Raw genomic sequence first — 21,550 nt, forward strand, 5'->3', positions numbered from 1 at the left:
GTATATATGTTCCACACCTTTTTTAACCATTCTTCTATTGAGGGGCACCTAGGTTGTTTCCATGATCTGGCTATTACAAATAGTGCAGCTATGAACATAGTTGAACAAATGCTTTTGTAGTATGTTAGGGAATCTTTAGGGTATATTCCCAAGAGTGGTATTGCTGGGTCCTGAGGGAGGTTGACTCCCAGTTTCCTGAGAAACCGCCACACTGATTTCCACAGTGGCTGCACGAGTTTGCATTCCCACCAACAATGGATGAGTGTTCCCCTCACCCCACATCCTCTCCAGCATAGGCTATCGTTGGTGTTTTTGACTTTAGCTATTCTGACAGGTGTAAGATGGTATCTCAAAGTGGTTTTGATTTGCATTTCCCTGATCGCTAGGGAGGTTGAGCATGACCTTAAGTGTCTTCTGGCCATTCGAAGTTCATCTGTTGTGAATTCTCTGTTAAGTTCAGTACCCCATTTTTTAATTGGGTTAATTAGAGTTTTAGTGCCTAGTTTCTTGAGTTCTTTGTATATTTTGGAGATCAGACCTTTGTCTGATGAGGGGTTGGTGAAGATCTTCTCCCAGTCAGAAGGCAGCCTTTTTGTCCTACTGACAGTGTCCTTTGCTTTACAGAAGCTTCCCAGTTTCAGTAGATCCCATTTATTCATTGTTTCTCTTATTGTCTGTGCTGCTGGGGTCCTACTTAGGAAGAGGCCTCCTGTGCCTAAATCTTGTAGACTACTTCCCACTTTCTCTTCTATCAGGTTCAAAGTGGACGAATTAATGTTGATGTCTTTAATCCATTTGGACTTGATTTTTGTGCATGGTGATAGATATGGATCTACTTTCATTTTTTTACAGGTTGACATCCAGTTATGCCAGCACCATTTGTTAAAGATGCTTTCCTTCTTCCATTGTATACCTTTAGCTCCCTTGTCGAAAATTAGGTGTTCATAAGTTTGTGGGTTAATATCTGGGTCTTCTATTCGATTCCATAAGTCGACTTCTCTGTTCTTATGCCAATACCAAGCTGTTTTCAATACTGTAGCTCTATAATAGAGTTTGAAGTCAGGGATGGTAATGCCTCCAGAAGTTCTTTTATTGTATAAGATTGTTTTGGCTATCCTGGGTTTTTTGTTTTGCCATATAAACTTGATTATTGTTCTCTCAAGGTCTGTGAAGAAGTTTGATGGGATTTTGATGGGGATTGCATTGAATCTATAGATTGCTTTTGGTAGAATTGCCATTTTTACTATGTTGATTCTCCCAATCCAAGAGCAGGGGAGGTCTTTCCATTTTCTGGTATCCTCCTCAATTTCTTTCTTCAAAGACTTAAAGTTTTTGTCAAATAGGTCTTTCACTTCCTTGGTTAGAGTAACCCCAAGATATTTTATGCTATTTGTGGCTATCATGAAGGGTGATGCTTCTCTGATTTCCCTCTCTGCTTCTTTATCCTTTGTGTATAGGAGGGCCACTGATTTTTTGGAGTTGATCTTGTATCCTGCCACGTTACTAAAGGTGTTTATCAGCTGTAGGAGTTCTTTGGTAGAGTTTTTGGGGTCGCTTATGTACACTATCATATCGTCAGCAAATAGCGAAAGTTTAACTTCATCCTTTCCAATTTGAATCCCCGTGATCCCCTTATGTTGTCTTATTGCTATTGCTAGAACTTCAAGCACTATATTGAAGAGGTATGGAGAGAGTGGACAGCCTTGTCGCGTTCCTGATTTTAGTGGAAAGGCTTTGAGTTTCTCTCCATTCAGTTTGATGTTAGCTGTCGGCTTGCTGTATATTGCTTTTATTATATTTAGGTATGATCCTTGTATCCCCAGTCTCTCCAACACCTTTATCATAAATGGGTGTTGAATTTTGTCAAATGCTTTTTCAGCATCTAGTGAGATGATCATATGGTTTTTTTCTTTCAGTTTATTTATATGATGGATTACATTGATAGATTTGCGTATGTTGAACCAGCCCTGCATCTCTGGAATGAAGCCGACTTGATCATAATGGATAATTTTTCTAATGTGCTCTTGGATTCGGTTTGCCAGTATTTTATTGAGAATTTTCGCGTCGATGTTCATGAGTGAGATTGGCCTGTAATTCTCTTTCTTGGTTGTGTCTTTGTGTGGTTTTGGTATTAGGGTAACTGTAGCTTCATAAAAGGAGTTAGGCAGTGACTCTTCTGTTTCTATATTGTGGAATACATTAAGGAGTATAGGTATTAGCTCTTCCTGAAAGTTCTGGTAGAATTCTGCATTGAAACCATCTGGTCCTGGGCTTTTTTTGGTAGGAAGATTTTTGATAACAGCTTCTAGTTCTTCACGACTAACAGGTCTATTTAGATTGTTCACCTGTTCTTGGTTCAACTTTGGTATATGGTACTTATCTAAAAAAATGTCCATTTCTTTTACATTTTCCAACTTTGTGGCATATAAACTTTCGTAGTAAGATCTAATGATTCTCTGAATTTCCTCTGTGTCTGTGGTTATGTCCCCCTTTTCATTTCTGATCCTATTAATTTGCAAGTTCTCTCTCTGCCGTTTGATTAGTTTGGATAGGGGTTTGTCAATCTTGTTAATTTTCTCCAAGAACCAGCTTTTTGATTCATTGATTCTTTGGATTGTTTTCTCTGTTTCTATTTTGTTGATTTCAGCCCTCAGTTTGATTATTTCCAGTCTTCTACTCCTCCTGGGTAAATCAGCTTCTTTTTTTTCTAGAGCTTTCAAGTGTGTTGTTAAGTCTCCAATGTGTGTTTTCTCTGTTTTCTTTAGGTGGGCACTTAGTGCTATGAACTTACCTCTTAGCACTGCTTTCATAGTGTCCCATAGGTTTGAATACGTTGTGTCTTTGTTTTCATTATATTCAAGGAAGACTTTAATTTCTTTCTTTATTTCTTCCTTGACCCAGGGGTGATTTAGTAGTTGACTGTTCAACTTCCATGAGTTTGTTGGCTTCCTGGGGGTACCATTGTTGTTGAATTCTAATTTTAATCCATGGTGATCTGACAAGACACAGGTGGTCACTAATATTTTTTTGTATCTGTGGAAGTTTGCTTTGTTACCAAGTATGTGGTCAATTTTCGAGAAGGTTCCATGAGCTGCAGAGAAGAAGGTATACTCTTTCCTATTTGGGTGGAGTGTTCTATAGATGTCTGTTAAGTCCATTTGATTCAGTACCTCCAGTAAATCTCTTATTTCTCTGTTAGGTTTCTGTCTGTTTGACCTGTCCATTGGTGAGAGAGGAGTGTTGAAGTCTCCTACTATTAGTGTGTGTGGTTTGATGACTGCCTTGAGTTCTAGAAGAGTTTCTTTTACATATGTGGGTGCCTTTATATTAGGGGCATAGATATTCAAGATTGAGACTTCTTCCTGATGAATTGTTCCTGTTATGAGTATGAAATGTCCATCTCCATCTCTTCTGATTGATTTTAGTTTGAAGTCGATTTTGTTAGATATTAGAATGGCCACACCCGCTTGTTTCTTAGGTCCATTTGCTTGGAAAACCTTTTCCCAACCCTTTACTCTGAGTAGGTGTCTGTCTTTGTGGTTGAGGTGTGTTTCTTGTAGACAGCAGAATGTTGGATCCTGTTTTCGTATCCAATCTCTAAGTCTGTGCCTCTTTATAGGTGAGTTGAGACCATTGATATTAAGTGATATTAATGACCAGTGATCGATGACTCCGGTCATTTTTTTGGGTAGTAGCGTATATGTGTTTTCCTTCTTTGAGTTGTGTTTGTGAAGGGTCGCTAGATGTCTGAGTTAATGTAGGCAGTGTTGGGAATGTTGGATTCCTTGGGTTGTGATTTTCCTTCTAGTATTCTCTGTAAGGCTGGATTAGTAGCTACGTATTGTTTAAATTTGTTTTTATCCTGGAATATTTTGTGTTCTCCGTTGATAGTGAACAATAGCTTGGCTGGGTAAAGTAGTCTGGGTTTGCATCCATTGTCTCTTAGTTTCTGCAGTACCTCTATCCAGGACCTTCTGGCTTTCATGGTTTCCATCGAGAAGTCTGGTGTAAGTCTGATAGGTTTACCTTTATAAGTTACTTGACCTTTTTCCTTTGCAGCTCTCAATATCCTTTCTTTAGTCTGAATGCTTTGTGTTTTGATTATTATATGACGAGGGGATGTTTTTTTCTGATCCAGTCTATTCGGTGTTCTGTATGCTTCTTGAACCTTCATAGGAATATCGTTCTTTAGGATGGGAAAGTTTTCTTCTATAATTTTGTTGAGTATATTTTCTGGACCTTTGAAATGCAATTCTTCTCCTTCTTCTACTCCTATTATTCTTAGATTTGGTTTTTTTATTGTGTCCCACAGTTCCTGAATGTTTTGTGATGAGAATTTGTTGGATTTGCTGTTTTCTTTGGACAGAGTGTTTAATTTCTCTATGGTGTCCTCAGAGTCTGAGATTCTTTCTTCTATCTCTTGTATTCTATTGGTTAAGCTTGTTTCTGAAGTCTCTGTTCGTTTACCCAGATTTTCCATAGCCAGCCGGCCCTCGGTTTGTGATTTCTTCATTGACTCCATTTCAGTTTTCAAATCTTGAACTGTTTCTATTACCTGTTTGATTGTTTTTTCTTGGTTTCCCAGAATTTCATTTACGGATTTACTCATTTCTTCAAACTTTTTGGTATATTTCTCTTCCAATTCTTTACTCATTTCCTCAATTTTTTTGTTATACTTATCTTCCATTTCTTTACGGCAGATTTTCACCTCCTGTTTAAGTTCCTCTATTATTTTCATAAAGAAGCGCTTAGAGTCGATTTCTTCTATTTCTTCTGGAGTAGGGTGTTCAATTCTTCTAGTTTCGAGCTCCCTGGATTCTGGCGATGTCATGTTGCCTTTCAGGTTGTTGGAGGAATTCTTGCATTGGCGCCTGCCCATCTCCCCCACTCTGGATGAAACTCCTCAGCACTTTCTGGATAGAACTCCTCAGCACTCTCTGGGTAGGACTTCACAGCACTCTCTGGATAGAGCACCTCAGCCCTCTCTGGGAAGAACTCCTCAGCAGGGCAACAGGGCTAGCTGGTCTTCCCAGGACCCAGGAGACAAAGGGCCCGCAGCAGTGGGGGGAGGGGAGGGGTCCCTTGGAACACCGAAGACCCTGCCGCAGAAGCTGAGGGGGGAAGGGCTGTCCTCCCTTCCCGGAGAGGCAGGCAGGCTGCCCAGGCTAGCACCCACTCACCTCTCTGGGAAGAACGGCTCAGCAGGGCAACAGGGCTAGCTGGTCTTCCCAGGACTCAGGAGACAAAGGGCCCGCAGCAGTGGGGGGAGGGGAGGGGTCCCTTGGAACACCGAAGACCCTGCCGCAGAAGCTGAGGGGGGAAGGGCTGTGCTCCCTTCCCGGAGAGGCAGGCAGGCTGCCCAGGCTAGCACCCACTCACCTCTCTGGGAAGAACTGCTCAGCAGGGCAACAGGGCTAGCTGGTCTTCCCAGGACTCAGGAGACAAAGGGCCCGCAGCAGTGGGGGGAGGGGAGGGGTCCCTTGGAACACCGAAGACCCTGCCGCAGAAGCTGAGGGGGGAAGGGCTGTCCTCCCTTCCCGGAGAGGCAGGCAGGCTGCCCAGGCTAGCACCCACTCACCTCTCTGGGAAGAACTCCTTGTGTGATTTCTTTGTTCTGTTGTTTCCTTCTTTCTTTGGTTTCTATGAAAGACGTGGTAGTAAAGGACGAGGAGGTGAATAAGACAGTGTGGAAATCGATAGTGGGTCTGTCATACATCAGTCTCATTTAGCTGACTCCAAAGGGGATATATCCTAGCCCAAAGTGCTCATATTTCTTCCCCTTAATGTAAGACACATGCATTCCTTGTGTCTTATCTTTCTTAGCTCAAAAAATAAAGTAATGCTTTCTCGAACTACCTCACAGAGACGTGAAGATCAAATCTGGTGATTAAAATGAAAAAGTTTGGAAAAGAAGTAGATTCCTGTTACTGAGAAGCACTGGGCAGGGTGAAGGTTCTGGATGCCTTGCTCTGTGCTGGACACCATTAACTGAGGACAGCAGTTCTTGGGGCATTGGATGAATGAATTTCTTTTCACTTTAGTTTGCTTCTATCTAATCATTTGATATTGTACCTTGTTTGAATGCTCTTAGTGTCTTAGGAGAAGCAAGAACGTGCTATTTTATACGCTGTTGGTTTTCATTTTTCCCTTTCTCTTGCCTTGCGTTAGCAAATGGAACCTCCAGCAGTCAGCTGTCAACACCTAAGTCGAAGCAGTCTCCGATCTCTACACCTACAAGTCCGGGAAGTCTTCGGAAGCACAAGGTATTATGTCTCTTATACCTTACTAAACTCCTTTGCACTCAGAGTTTCCTAAAAGGTGGCATAGAGGTTTGCTCACCCACTGTACTTTCAGAGCTCATTTTGAAGTCAGAACTTACTCTTGTTGACTCCATGAAGTTGAAGTACCAAGAATTCCGACAGGAAACAAAGGAATGCTGAGAGCAGAAAAAAATAGTATTCCTCAAGGAAGAGCACATCAATTGATTATCCAATACCAAATGGTCAAGCCTGAAAACATAAATACAAATTACATAATACTAACTGGACACACATGCGTGCACATTCATGGGTGCGCACAAACACACACACGCACACACACACACACACACACACACACATTATACCTTGCTTTTTACCTGTATGTGTAGTGACATCATGCACTTAACCTTAGCTTGGTCACAGCAGAATTATTTGGACCATAGAAACCAGCAAATAAATCAAGACTTTTATTTTTCTCCATAGAAAGTCAATTGCTATATACTTAACAGCAGGACTAGAGAGATGACTCAGTGGGTAAAGACCCTTGTCACCAAACATGACAACTTCAGCTCAGTCCCCAGAAAAGACATGGTAGAAGGAAAGAAGTGACTCCTAAATGTTGACCTCTGAACTCTGTATGTGTGCTGTGGTACATGAAAGTGCACACACACACACGCACACACCATGTAAAACGTCAAAATATTTCATAGCATACCACTATCTGATACGTTTTATCATTATCTTTTTTAGCACACTTTTAGCTTGCTTTTAGCTTTAATTTGGTTTTTGCATGCCCTGCTATTGATAATACTCATTCCTTTTCTTTAATGACCCCCTTTTATTTCTTATATTGGTCCTGACCAGCACCGTTTTATTGTCCTTCCTGATCTACTGGATTTCAGAAAATGCTCAACTGTCTCTGTAGTCCGTGTGGGAGATTGTAAGATGGGTGAAAATCACTTGCCAGTCAGTTTTTGGTTGTTTACTATGTAGAAAAATTTGTTAATATAGATGTTACAAGATGGAAGCAAACTCTCTGAAATTTCAGTGTCATGAAGATCCTTCTAGACTACATTCCGTCTTAGGGTGCCTTCACCCTATGCCTTTCTGCAACTACATTCCTTTCTGGGAAGTGGGCTCTACGCCAATGCCAGCACTTTCCATCAGCCTTTCCCTAAGCGCCAGAAGCATCCTGGGCATTTTCCCTGCACATTTGTATCATTCAACTGCCATGTACGTCCAGTTCACTTAGGTTGAGAATCCATTCTTTGTTAATCGTTCAGGTGAGTTTTGGCATTATCGAATTTGTTTCTCCTGGTTGAACTTGTAGATACCTGTGACTTGCTTATTTGTCCACAGAGTTCTGTAAACAAATTTAGTCACTGCCATAGGTGGGAGAATTGTCAGGGCTGTGTTGTTATCTTCTCTGTAGAGTTCTCAGTATATTGCACTCTTAAGATTAATTTTTCTTAAAACTGAAAAGCAAACACGGTTTATGTACTTTTCTAATCAAACTTTCAAATTAAATATACTTCTAGACTTTGGTATAATATTATTTTAAAGACATTTTTTATCTCTTCAAATTTACAGAGGAATTATAATAATAGCGATCCTATATTCCTTTTTATTTTATTTTTATTGATTTTATTGAGTTATGCATTCTTAATGCGCATTTGTCAGTCATTTCTGTTTTCCTCCATTTACCTTGTTTTTGGTGCTCTCTTTTTCTTTCTATATATGTATATGAATACATATAACCTTTACTTTTTGCCATTTTTCTGAGATACTTGAGACTAAGTTGCATGCCCTATTACACTGGAACACCCGATGTAGGTTTCCTAAGGACAAAAATGGTTTATAACGATGGCACAATTTTCAACATCATGAGAGTTAGTCAAGAAAGATATAAAGTGGTTATAGTCTGTATTCCAATTTTATCAATTGCTCAGTGACATTCTTTTTTTGGTCCAGGATCTAATCTAGGATCAAGTAATACATTCACTGGCAGTGTTCTTTTAGTATTTTTTGACCTGGAAAGGTTCCTGCGATTTTTATCGTTCAGGACAGTACATTCTAGAAATGAAGATGTACATACCTTTCTGTGCATCTTATCAGGAAGCAATGGCCTCCCATTTACATGGTCAACACTGGAGATTAAGCTGACTTTTTGGAATAAGCTTAAAGTGTGTTGAGACCTTGTTTCAGTCCTTCCTTAATCTCAGGTCTGAGCTTTGCATCTGTCCTTTCACGTGCTTGCTACCTGAGCCTTAGAAGCACCAATCTCCCTGGGCAGTGGCCAGAACAGATCTCAGCTGAACTTCTGTCCAAGTGGACATGAAAGGTGTGAGTCATGGTGGAGACAGGAAGCAGGTGGCCGAGGCAATCTCTTTCCTCCTATGCAACTGGAAACAATCTAGATGTCCTAGCATCCCCTTGGTAACTTTTGATTGCTGTGCTGGGGCTCTAAGCTGTAATCAGATGCTTGGCTTCTCTTAGGCAGCTCATGGAGAATCCTCTTTAATGCAGCTGCAATGGGGTTAGCCAAAGTCCGCATACTCAAGTGCCGCAATACGGACATGCAGTACATCTTAAGGTAGTTAATGAGAACAACATTTCATTTTTTATTTCCATAATGCTTTAACCTTTCACAAACCATGTTCTTGCTTCTCTTTGAAATATCCCTGTGAAAGACAAAGGACAGATAGCTAGCCTTCCCATTTTACAGATGAGGGCAAAAGTTAAGAGATTAATGACAGCCTTGGTATGATTTAACAAATATTTACTGAAGACTGCTTTTGAAACTAATCCCAGGTCAAAGATATTTAAAAATGTAGAAACGTAGACGAACTCTTAGATTAAAATGATTTTCAGAACAGTGATTTCACCCACAATTCTAAACTTGAAGAATTTTCTGCAAAATGGCAACGAAAGGAAAATTTATCTGATATAGTGCCTGAACATATAACTAACATCGTTTAAATATGCACTCACTTCTATTTCTACATTTCTTTGGTCAGAAAGACATTTAATGAATAAAGTAGGGGCCTTGTCCTGAGATCACAGGCACCATTCGCTAGAATTTATGTGGCTTTGGGTAATACAAGGAAGAGCACAAAACGGGGGGAGGACATTTGATGGGGACCCAAGGAAGATGGGAACTGGCAAAGACTTCACAGAGGTGCTGTTTAACTGGAGCCTTGAAGACTGGCTAAGCTTTGAAAAGGCTGGTGAGACAGCCGCCGGAGCTTTAAAACATCAGGAAGAGCAATGCTATACCACTAAGAAAGCACAGGGTGTGTTGGAAAAATAGCAAACCTAACTAGAAGCTAGGTTTCCCCAATGTCCTTCCAGACTTCTTTTGGACTATAAGCTCCTTGGACCAAAGACTGACTTTTGTTTTCTCTAATGCAGTAGTATTGCCAGCACAGCTGTATTTGCTACAAACATTTTGTTCTGTAGGGCTCCAAGGGACTAAGCAAATGAATTTCAGGTGCAAATTATTTGTGTTGTTAAGCAATATGTGTGTTTCTGCGTTTCGGTTATTTCTACATATCAATCAACAAAAACAGAATGCCGAGGCAATTACTTTTCCTGAACATTGTTCTTCCCTTACAAACCCCCTCAGGCTTTCAATATAAAATGAACTGATAGAGGTATAGAAGCAGTTCATTTACAGGTTTATTCCTAATGATTCTCCCCATGACCTGATCTTTACTATTTCTAAGTCACAGCCATTGCAAGTAGAGTTTTCACAATTCTACCCTTAACCTCTCCTCATATTCTTGAGGTAAAGTCTGCAACAATAATCTAGTATAATTATTTCCACCAAGCAAACAGCTATTAGATACCATTTAAAAATAAAAGATAGTTAAAAACAATCAACAATGCCAGACAAAATGCATTTAACACTAAACCAAGAATTGAATACTGAGTGAAAGAGGAAAGACAGAAAAGAATAAGATACCTGGTATAATTCCTATTTATCATTAATTGCTTTAAATATTAGTAGATTTAATCATAACAGATTAATCACCAACTCAAATTAAAAGCCTGTGATTGCCAGAATCATTTTTGGAAGGCATGACCCGTTTTTATGTTGTCTAAAACAGAAACAATATAGACTAAAAGATTCAAATATGCAGAGAATAGAATCACAGGGAAAAGTGATGAAGAAAATGGGAAGATATAGATCAAACGATACAAAATAGTGGGTAAGATGAATGAATAAATATACAGCTCTAAATACAAAGCACACTGTAGCTAAAAGCTATGATGACAATACAAATATTAGAAAACTACTGAACTTAAAGCAAATTTGTTACTAGGGAAAAATCAAATTTCTGATGACAAAAGGAAGGGCTAACACTTCCATAAAACATATTTATAAATATATATAGGCCCCTTAAGAACATTGTGTCAGTATATGTGAAACAGAAACTGGTGGAATTAAGATAGGCAACCCGACAGTAACCCAATTACATTAACTGAAAATTTCAATACCTCAAATTGAATAATGAGAGACCAATAAGCAAGACCCTTAGCGTCTTGAGATGGACTACAAGATCTTTACCTGTTCTTCTAGTTCTAAAATCTTTTGAACTATGAGGCCAATAATTACATTTTATTTTCCTGAGTTTTGTTAAAAGACAAGAAATGAGATGGATACTGAAATTTAGTGAACTCCATGAGTGTTTCTCAGGAAATATACAAGCCTATGAATAATATAAAGGTCACTTTATATCCTGGTGAAACAGTAGCCTTCAACATTCAGCTCAACATTCAATTGTTTAATTGCTTTCTTGATATAATCTAGATTAATACCAACTTTATTTAAATTCTGTCTTAATTTTTTTTTGCGACAGTGTAGCACCATTTCTTTCCCCCTCCTTGGGCCTCTTATAAACATACAAATTATGTCTTTATACACAAAATGTCCATCAACACATTTTTGTAATTACCAGATCGTACAGTTGTCATTTGAAATAAACCAGACACAGAAAACTATTGCATGATCTCACTTGTGTGTGGAATTTTTTAAAAGAAAAAAAAATCAAATACCTAGAGATGGAGAATGAAACAGTGGTTGCCAGAAGGACTCGAGGGGTAGAGAAAATGGAATGTATATATCTATGGATACGTCATAACAGACAGGTTATATGAACATAGAAGACAATCTTTATAAACATATATACAAATCTCATCTACAAAGTGACTGAATTAAATAAAACTTTATGAAGGAAGTGCATTTAGTTGCCCTTCTTATACAAGAAAATAATTATAAGATTCCATAGATATTTGCTTCTCTATAGCAATTATTTTTATTATCTATATGTATCCTATAACCTTATGTTATAAATGTCAAATCTATATGATAAAATATGAACATATTTTCAATCAACATTAAATGAAAAGAATTACAAAACAGTGTATACAGTCTCTGGAATATATTTGTAAATTTGCCTTACCGATTTTTTTTATTAATGTGGGTCTGAATTATTATCATAACCCCTCGAGGAGCTCTTTTTAATATTTGTTGTAGGACATGAATTCCAGCAGTGAACTCTGTGTCCATGTTCCATTCGGGATGCCTGCATTTACTTCTTATAGTAAAAATTTGGATTCGAAAGGATTTTCTCGAGTTCCTTAAATGTTTTGATTTGTTGATGACCTTGGTTGTTGATGGTCTCTGTGAATGTTGTGTCATGACTTCAACAGTCTATCAAGTGGTTGGCAACTGTACTTTAGCCTTTATTTTCTGCTTGCACAGGACCCCAAAGTCACTTGGGCTGACAGAGGCACTCAGTAACTAACCTGTAGCTCGCTACTTGGATTCCCAGGAATATATGTTAGAGAGATTCAAAGTTCCCCATGGACTTCTAATTTTTACAGTTTTTCCTTGTAGAGTCTTTAGATGTTTTATTTACCCCAACTTTTACTCCTGAACACAATCATACTTTACAGAAAGTCATTTTTTTTTTAGATAGAGTATCACAATGTAGCCCTGACTACCTGGCACCTGCTGTAAAGACCAGACTGCCCTCATACTCACAAATATCTACCTATGTCTACCTCCCAAATACTGGGGTTAGAGGCATGCAACATGACACCAAGCCTGGCTATGATGTTATAATTTTAAGCAATTGTATTGATTGATGCTTCTTGAAAATGCTGATTGTAGCAAGTGTTCTCTGAACTGAATCCTGTGAGAAGGAGTTTCCACAAAGTTCCTACTCAGGTCAACACGACAATTCTCTGGAAGTAAGATGTTGTGGTTTCTCCCACCCTAACTGTGTTACTCAGTGGCTCTTAGGTTACAGGTTTGGTGACTATTGGAGGTTGCTGGCTTTCAAAGATACTGTGGAGTTTGGTAGAGGGAAAGCAAAAACAGGGCAAGCCAGGACACCAAAAATCTTACTAGTTTTACTTAAACTCAGCCATTTTTCTTGAATACATGCTTCTTGTTTTATTATAAGCCTTTGATTCATTTCCAGAGTTTCCGAAAAAGTTGATTTTGAGAGTGTTATAATATTTATGGAGGATCAAAATTTCAAAGCCCCACTGCGCATGTCTGTGAGTCTGCAGCTCAAAGACGCTTTTGTTGGTGAGCCATTTGCACTGTAGGCACGTGTTTGAGAATCAAATCCAGTTACAGAGTCAGTTCTGCTGTCTGTTGCTTTGCTTCAATTCAATTTTATAAGTGCTTTTTGCTATTGTATTGCCCCCTCAGCATTGTAGTTCTTACACACACACACACACACACAGAGAGAGAGAGAGAGAGAGAGAGAGAGAGAGAGAGAGAGAGAGAGAGAATAAGAATCAAATGAGAACACACCAATCTACAAGATATTAACTTTTAAGGGAAGTTGAGTAAGAAACACGTTAATATAGAATACTGGCTATCTCTTCATGTACTTTAAGAGCTCCCTGTGAATGTATTAATTATTTTAAAAACAAAATCAGAAAAATACTATTTCAAACAAGTAGAACCATTTCAAAACTCAAGGTACCAAGTACAGGAGAGTTAACTTTGTGTCTTCTCTTCTTACAGGACTTGTACCTCCCACTGTCACTGGATGACTCTGATTCACTGGGCGATTCCATGTGAAACCTGTCATTACAGCAGAATGCATTCGCTCAAGTGACCAACAAGGCTATTGGTGCTTAAACATTTTTGTTATTGTTGTTGTTCTTCTTTTTCAGAAACACTCTGTAGTACGTAGGGTTTATTTTCTTGTTGACTTCTCCTCTGGGCCACTAATTCACAATTACCAATTATGAGAGATAGATTGATAAGCATCCTTTTGAGTGACTTTCCAGAACTGCAAAATGTGCTAGTTCACGACCTTTCTACTGAATGCTTAGGGGCCTTTGTACTTTCCCCACTCAATTTGTTCAGATGCTAGTCTTTCTTATGTGGAAGACTGTTTACATACATATCACTTAAAATGTTTGTGTGTGTGGGAAACATTCATATGCAGATCTAAGAGTGAAAAACCTAAGTGTCCCTTGCTTCTGTATCTTCAGAATGCTGGAGTATCTCAGGAGCCTGGCAAGTCAGATCCTTGGCCTCACTCTTTGCCCTTAATTGAGCCCCCAGTGTATTGTCTAGCACTAATCCTGTCTGTCAAGGAGGAGAAACACCAGCTACTTATAACGTGACACCATGTGCTTAGGACTATAGCTGAAAGAGATGAGGTAGAATTGGGTGAAAAGCTGCCCAGATTTCAGTAGTAGGATTTATAAAGCACAGTGGATTCCTGGTCAACCCCTCTGCTGGGGAAATTTGGAATCAATAAGCAATTGTTCAGTTTGAGTGATGTCACATATCTGATTCCTCCAGGAGGCTTTCTGACATACAAAGTGGTACATGAATAGTATGGTATCCATCTAGCTCTGTTCTATTGAATGCCTTGTAAGCAACCAACACTACAAACACTGTGAGAATTTGTTTTCAGGTCTGACACCTTTTGGTAGGTTTTTATAGCAAGAAACCATATCCTTTTTATAAAAACGCAAGTCTGTACTTCAGGAGCAAAACTCTTCAGGCTCCTTTTTTATAAACTGGTGATTTTTTTCTTTGTCTAAAAAACACAAGCAGAAAATTTACCAAAAAAAATGCAGAAGAATACTGTAGTTTAGAAATCATGCTCTCACTGCCAAACAGAAAGCTCCGGGAGAGAACACAATGACTAGAGGCCAATTCAATAGAATCAGTCTTTTGATACCTTTTTAACAATTACACTTACAGTAATAATCTCAACGTGGACCAGACGTTCTAATTATATTTTAAATGAAATGTTATGGCATATTTTAAGTAACTTTTTTATCTATAATCCTGATATTTCATACTGAAGATGCAGAGACCTTTCACTTGTCTTTAACACTAGAAAGGGTTTCTTTTTATTAAGGATTGATCACTTGAAATAACTCTCGCTCTTTGAGGTTTATAACACTGATTTCTGTCTGTAATCATAGCCCATAATAGCCAAGACGACTAAATTTAGGTGAAAGCCATGCATGCCAAGTCTGTGTTTGATTTTAATAGTTAGGAAGATTTCCTTTATTTCTTTGTAATTGCTCAGTTAGTATGAAAGATGCAACATTCAAAGCAAAGATATTTGGCTGATGAATGATATGTAGTTGTCCCTCCATTCTAAGTAGAATGAGTGTGGGGCTCGTGTGTGTGTGTGTGTGTGTGTGTGTGTGTGTGTGTGTGTGTGTGTGTGCATGCGTGTGCACGTGTGTGTGTGTGTGTGTGTGTAGGCTGCTTCATAATTAGGAACTAGTAAAGAACAACTCAACTTGATTGATGGCAACTTGGTGGCGTTGCTAATGTGTAGGGGGAAGTAGAATGGAAGGGGTAGCTAGAGGCCCCTTGAAAATTTTCAGATGTCCTTAATTACAAGAAACATTTTTTTATTTTGGTTCAGGAGAGTTGATAATGGGAATTCTGGTTTCTGGTTGAACTGATCACTGAAGAACCCAGAATGAGGTTCTGCTCTTGCCTTTATTTTACACCCACATGAAATGATGAAGAAGCCCTATTTACTTAGCCCTTATTTCTTTCTAGAAGCTCAGTATTTTCTTAGTGCCTCCCAGAACGTTTGAGTTAATTAAAGCAAATTGGTTATTCTGGATGGATAGAAATTATGGTGGGAGGTCTATTTTTATCTTCTGGGCCAGGTCTTCCAACACACTCTATGTCTGTCTTTCAGCAAATCCCTTGTAGTCCCCTGTCTTCATTAACGATGAGAGCGTGGAGATCCAGACAGCTTAATGATCTACTGAGAGAGTAGGAGTAGAGAAACTTCAAAGTTCCTCATGCCCAGGCTTCTCAGTAGTTCTCCGAGTGTTTTCTTACTTGTGGCATATACACCACTGGAGAATACTATGGCCATAGTTTCTTTCGAATGTACGTAGAACAGACACTCCTCTATAACAACCGTGCCCTTTCTGTCCTCCTTTGGACGAACTACAAGGAAACCTTTCACAAATGTTTTTCATTTATAGGCAGGCACATATACATCTAAGAAAACATTTTGTTGTTACTGCTACTTCATGTGGCAAGGCTTGGTGTTGTTCAAAACTCAAGTGTTCAATAATCATAGCATTGTGAGCTGGTTCATATTCAAGTGACTTTTTTTCAGAACTGAGCTCATACATTCCCCTTACTCATTTCCAGTTTTATCTGATCCAGTTTTACCACTTTAGACACATTGTAATGCGTATGCGTGGTCAGTCAGCAAGCATTTGCCACTGCTTCCCATCATGTCTCCCTCTCTATTACACACACACACACACACACACACACACACACACACACACACACACACTATGTTGCTTGTTCCTACCTCCTGACTTTTCTCCCCCACAGAAATAGAAATAGGGGCAACAAAGGGAAATGTATATATGGGTGCTGGGTTGAACAACTAACTTCGTAAGTAGTGGTAATTAGAGTTAAAGTGGGAGAAAAACTTCTTTTCTCCTAACTGTTTTGGAAAGGATAGCCATTAGCATGACTGCTTTGTGTCCTTATGGACTTGGTATTAGCCTAGACCGAATCATAGCATTTTCCAGCTGGAAGGAAGCTTAAGATCACATCATCTGCTCCAAAATCTTCATTTCCTTAAGGCCAGGAAACAAAGAAGTTAAGTAACTTCCCTGCAAGGTCGCACAGCTGCCTATTGGCAGTGCTGGGATTAGAACCTACACCTCTTGGCTCTTATTCCAGGCTTTTTCCCCCCAACTAGTCTGTATTGTCTTCTGTGAGGCTCCTGAATCTTCTTTCCCAGGGTCCTGTTGCATCCTGGTTTCATATGCTACTTTGTTCATCTCAGCAACCGAATCTGGTCCTTCCTCTTCACATTCTCATTGTTTGATCCACATGGGTTGCAGACAGCCCCGAAGAGAGAGAGGCATGGAGGACCAGAGAAATCCCGACTTGAGAAATCTCTCAATAACCCTGCCCCCACTGAAGTAGCCCCGCCCCCACCAAACTACTTCTCTGTTCAAATGGAATGGAAAATGACTACTTTTTTTCCTTATCAGCTTCCTTCTATGCCATTTCACACTCATTGTTTCTCTCAAGATAAGACAGTGGTTTCTTCTTTCCAGAACAGAGAAAATAAGAAATCAAGAATAGAGCAATATATTTGTTTATCCTGACTTTCTGAGATGACTTTTTCTTTGACATTTTAAAAACTATCCTGGCTACCATTTCTACTATCAACGATTTCTTTAAAATATGGTACTGAGCCAAGCTAGAGAAATATAATCAAGTCTTGTTTTAGTACTCAATCTCAAATGTCCCCATAGCCATGCTGCCCTGATGGAAACAATTTTCAAGTATATACAAGTGGTTTTGTCACTAAACTGTGCCCTGGCTACCATTAAATATTGGTTCTTTGTGCTTCTACCAAAATAGCACACAATAACTTTGCACATTTTATCCTAGGTCTTTGTGTAGCCTATTAATGTGGTTTTCCATGACATAAATTAGGACAACATGATCTGTACGTGTGGGTTTCCTTGCAGCAAGGATCTCGGGAATCTCATTAATATTAATTGAGCTCTAGAAGACTTCTTACTAGGTTTACCCAAGTTCAGGAATTTCTCTTTTCTCCCCCTTTCAAGTTGGGCATGACCAAGGAATCCTAAAGTGGGTGTGTAGCTTCTATATCCTAGATACTTCTTAGAATCATCCATCACCAGTTTAAGGCAAGCAACACAATGCTTGGTCTACATAAAATTGTGTCTCTATCTCCAGTCTCTTCAACATCCTAGGTTGAGACTCCACCATTCCCTCTCACATTTGATTGCAAATATGTTTCCCTTTTAGAAAACAAGGAAGTAATATAAACCCCATTTCCTTGGGATGGGAGAAGTAGCATGTCTTTGTGTCCCAAATGAGCTTCTGCAGTGATAAGAATGTTTCAAGAGACTAGGATGCCTCAGAAACAACTGTGTCACGAGACTTCTCTAGCAGAAGCCCCATGACAATGTAGCTTCACTGACTTTCTTCACAGCGGTCTAGTTTGCTATGGAAATAGAAGCAATGGATATCTATCTTTTCTTTTTTAAGCAATGATTGGAGCTTGTTCTTGGGTACACGAAGTCACTTGGAACCACATCTAGACCTCATTTATACATTGCCTTCCCTATATAAAGAGGTTTAGCTTCTAGGTTCAAACTGGTTTCCTAAGAAGGTCAGGGGCTGGGATTTGAGAGATGGCTCAGCATTTTTAGAGTACTTCCTGCTCTTCCAGGGGACTCATGTTCAATTCCCAGCACCCACATGGCAGTTCACAACTGTCTGTGGCTCCATTTCCCGGGATCTAAAATCCTCACACAGACATGAATGCAGGTAAAACACCAATTAACATAAAATAAAATTAATTATTTTTTTTTAAAAGGAAGGTCAGGGATGTCTGGAGCTCATATAGGGAAATAGGAGTATCTATAGTCCTATGATTTAGAAGAAAGATTGAGTTTTGACCTGGCCATTTAAAATATGTCAGAGGTCATATAGGACTTCTTTTGTAGCATAAGAACCCTGAAAATGCTAGGATTCCTGAATTTCTTTCCTTGTCTGGAATTTAGAAACTGCCATGCTTCTGCCTCTGCCCTACTGAAACCACATGTGTAGTATCACTCACTGTTCTGGGAATCCCGCAGAATTTCCTCTTCCTTAAAAGCATGGCCACCTGGAACAATGAGAGGTCACTGACTTTTCGTGCTGCCTTTTTGGTTAGAGAGTCATCTTCCTTGGCTACAAAACAGGGTTTCCTTAACCATCACACAAAGGCCTCATCTCTTCTCTCCATCTAGCCTTTTAGGTTTGCTTCGCATATCTCCTCTTTAAGGATCAATACAGAGCTCACGCTTTGACCAAGCTGCTGTGAGACTGGCTAGCATTTGGGAAGCAAAGTGTTTCTTAGTTTACTGATGTCAAAATCTTCCAGAATTAGAAGTAATTTTTGTTCTCCCTATTTGAGTTACTTGGATCTAGGGGAGTAGAGAATTCTCATTGGAAAATAAGGCACTTTCCTGCTTGGGTTAGAAGGGCAGGTGAATTGGAAAAGGTCAAATAGAACACCGAAGTCAGAAAAGAAAATCTTGTAAACTAAAGCAAAGACGTGAAGGCATTGGAATGTCTCATTTCTGGGCAATAACTCGAGGAAATAAGTGGCTTTTTGTCGTTCTACTTGCTGCTTCCTTTTCCCATCGATGTGCCCATTTTCATTCTCAGTCTAAACTGTTATGAATCTCTCATTCCATAGTTTTCTTTTTTTTTTTAAAAAAAGACACCCATTCTTTAATTCATACAGTCCTTCCCTCTCTTTTGAAATCTTTTCACTTCTTCCTTGACTCACCACTGGGCATATGCCTCTTTCTTAGCTTTTAAGTTTTGCCTTGGGATTGAAGAGAAATTATTTTCAGTCTCAACAATTTCAGGTCCTACCCTATTCAGTCACAAGTAGGTTGAGAAAATCAATGCGATTCTGGCCCTTTCTTCCTTTCTGTTTTAGTCTCAGCAGATCTTTTCGAACATCGCTCTCGCAGCTCATGGATGTTTAGGTCTTTACCTTCTCAGCAAGCATTGTACAGAACACTTTGTGTTTCATTTTTAGTCTGCCATTTCGTGCAACGCTGTAGTGTGCTCAGATACATAATCAACTGAACAGGAAAAAAATCCACCCATCCATTCAAATTGGCTTGATAGTCTTAGTTGATTTCATTTAATTTACTCATAGTTTTAAAAAGCTGCAATATAATATCATGAGAGACCACAGGCAATTGTTCTTGTCATTTGCTTAGGCCGAGTGCGGAGGGGAAGCAGGAACAATTTGTTTAAACTTTTACCACTACTCCTTAAGCTCTCTGTTATAACATTATGATCTGTTTTCTGCCTGTTGAATTGTTTAAGCTAGACTAGTAGGCAATTGGGTTCAATTTAAGCCAAAAGAGTATTTAACAAATTCAGGATACAGAAGAAACTACTTAGTTGAATGCATTTGTCCTTCTGATACTAGATTTACCTAAACATTTTCCTTTTAACACTAACTATTTATGATCTAGCACAGGCAGCCCATTTATGAGTAATTAGCTTGCTTAAGAAGTCTGCTAATTAATTCAGCAAAGTACACAATTCCGGAGAACGTCACTACTTGGCAATACTTATGCATTGTCCAATTTTCCAGTGACTTTTCTTTATAAATTCTTTTAAAGGGGGTTGAGAAAGTAAGAGGTTATGCTAAAATACATTCGATGTTTGGTAGTATATTATGTTGCAGCATTAAGTCAACAACCCTTTACGACTTGTATACATATAATGCATGGTTTGAGACTGGAGTTTGCATTTTTCATGTGCAGTAAATTTAAAATGTTTTTGGTTACCTTTTTGTGCCATTAAACTTGTACAGAAAATGCTTTTATGGCCATTTTCAGAGGGAGAAAGTTTAAAATGGAAACAGCCCCCCCTTTCTGCCCTATAGCTGTAGTTAGAATTGAGTACCTGTAGCAAAACAGCTGTAATTGGTGGTTGTAGTGTTAGAGGTGTTAGCTTGCTAGTGACTACCTTTGGAGAGTAAATGCATGGTCTTGTACATCACATTTCTTAAATAACTCATTTTAGCCTCTGAAAAGACTATATTATCCCATGTGGCCCTCTTTCCTCGCTCCACTCCCTGCTCCCAGATATCTTACAATTAACTGTAAATAACTGATTTAGGGGCCAAGAATTCCTGCCAAGTAAACTCAGCAAAGAGCAAATAAACCAAAAAAGGGGAGGAAAGGTTGAAAAGAATTTTACAACTGTTTCTCAGAAGTTATTGATCACCTCTCAAGGAATGGCATGGTGATAAGTACTCACCGCTCCTTTACATAAACACCAGAGGAAAACTGGGAGTATCTCTGGTTGCCAGATTACATTATAGAACTGAATAATTTTTGGAATCACACAACCCAAAGATGTCCTTGATCCCTGCATTAGTTTTGAGGTATACGAAGACATCAGAAGGCTGGTGACCAATAATTTTCTGAGAAAAAGAAAAGCAAAAGAGAGACATGCAGCAGAAAGATAGGGGTTTCAGCTACTCCTCAGCCAGCAAAGGCAATGGCGTGATGGATTTAGATGCATTGCTGTCTTTCCCCCTGGCAACACGGCACACTCTTGGACTGGGAGTGATGCGAAGGCAGTGTTTCAAGAAAACACTCTCTTTTTGGTTTACTAGTTTCTCTTGGACTGGTATGTTAGGCAAGGCCCGTGTAAGCTGGTTAGAGCAGACCCTTTAAATCTCCCGTGACCGTTAATCTCCCCCACCATAATCTGACGAGGGCTCTTTGGTTTGAGGACTTCAAGGTTGCCTAGGGAAGTTCCCCCATGTGTGTGAGGTGTTGCGAACCATGAACACTGTGCATCTGCAGTGTTCAATGCTGGGCAGCCAAGAAGCTGCTCTTGTGATCCTTTTTGGCTCTCAAGCTCTGTTCTCCATCGCATTTTCATTTCTGTATACATTTGCAAGATGTGTGTAATGTCATTTTCCAAAAATAAAATTTGATTTCAATATTTCTGGCTGGCATTCTCTTTTTTTAATCATCAAACCAATGATCATATAACCACAAAATGTCCGAGCTGGAAGGAAAGTTAGACATTAGATTGTTCAACCCCTTAATTTTATAGATGAGGAAACTGAGAATCAATGCATGATGGAAACACCATAATTAACAGCACAACATGACTGAACATATAAGATCTTGGATCTCTATAGTTGACCAGGAAGCAAATCTCT

At 39.2% G+C, this 21,550-nt stretch overlaps 1 protein-coding gene across 1 annotated transcript in view; it reads left to right on the plus strand.

Annotated features, from left to right (window-relative positions):
- Dcx (doublecortin) overlaps positions 1 to 21,327 on the plus strand; it is an 84,823-nt gene extending 63,496 nt beyond the window's left edge. Inside the window, exons 6-7 of the mRNA XM_085685074.2 lie at positions 6,169 to 6,263; positions 13,309 to 21,327. Coding sequence (XP_085541200.1) covers positions 6,169 to 6,263; positions 13,309 to 13,365 — 152 coding nt within the window. The 3' untranslated portion in view covers positions 13,366 to 21,327. The remainder of the gene's footprint in view (positions 1 to 6,168; positions 6,264 to 13,308) is intronic.
- The last annotated feature ends 223 nt before the right edge of the window (positions 21,328 to 21,550 follow it).

The sequence above is a fragment of the Myodes glareolus genome, chromosome X (genome assembly GCF_982192425.1).
Source record: "Myodes glareolus chromosome X, mMyoGla1.1, whole genome shotgun sequence".
NCBI lineage: Eukaryota > Metazoa > Chordata > Mammalia > Rodentia > Cricetidae > Myodes > Myodes glareolus.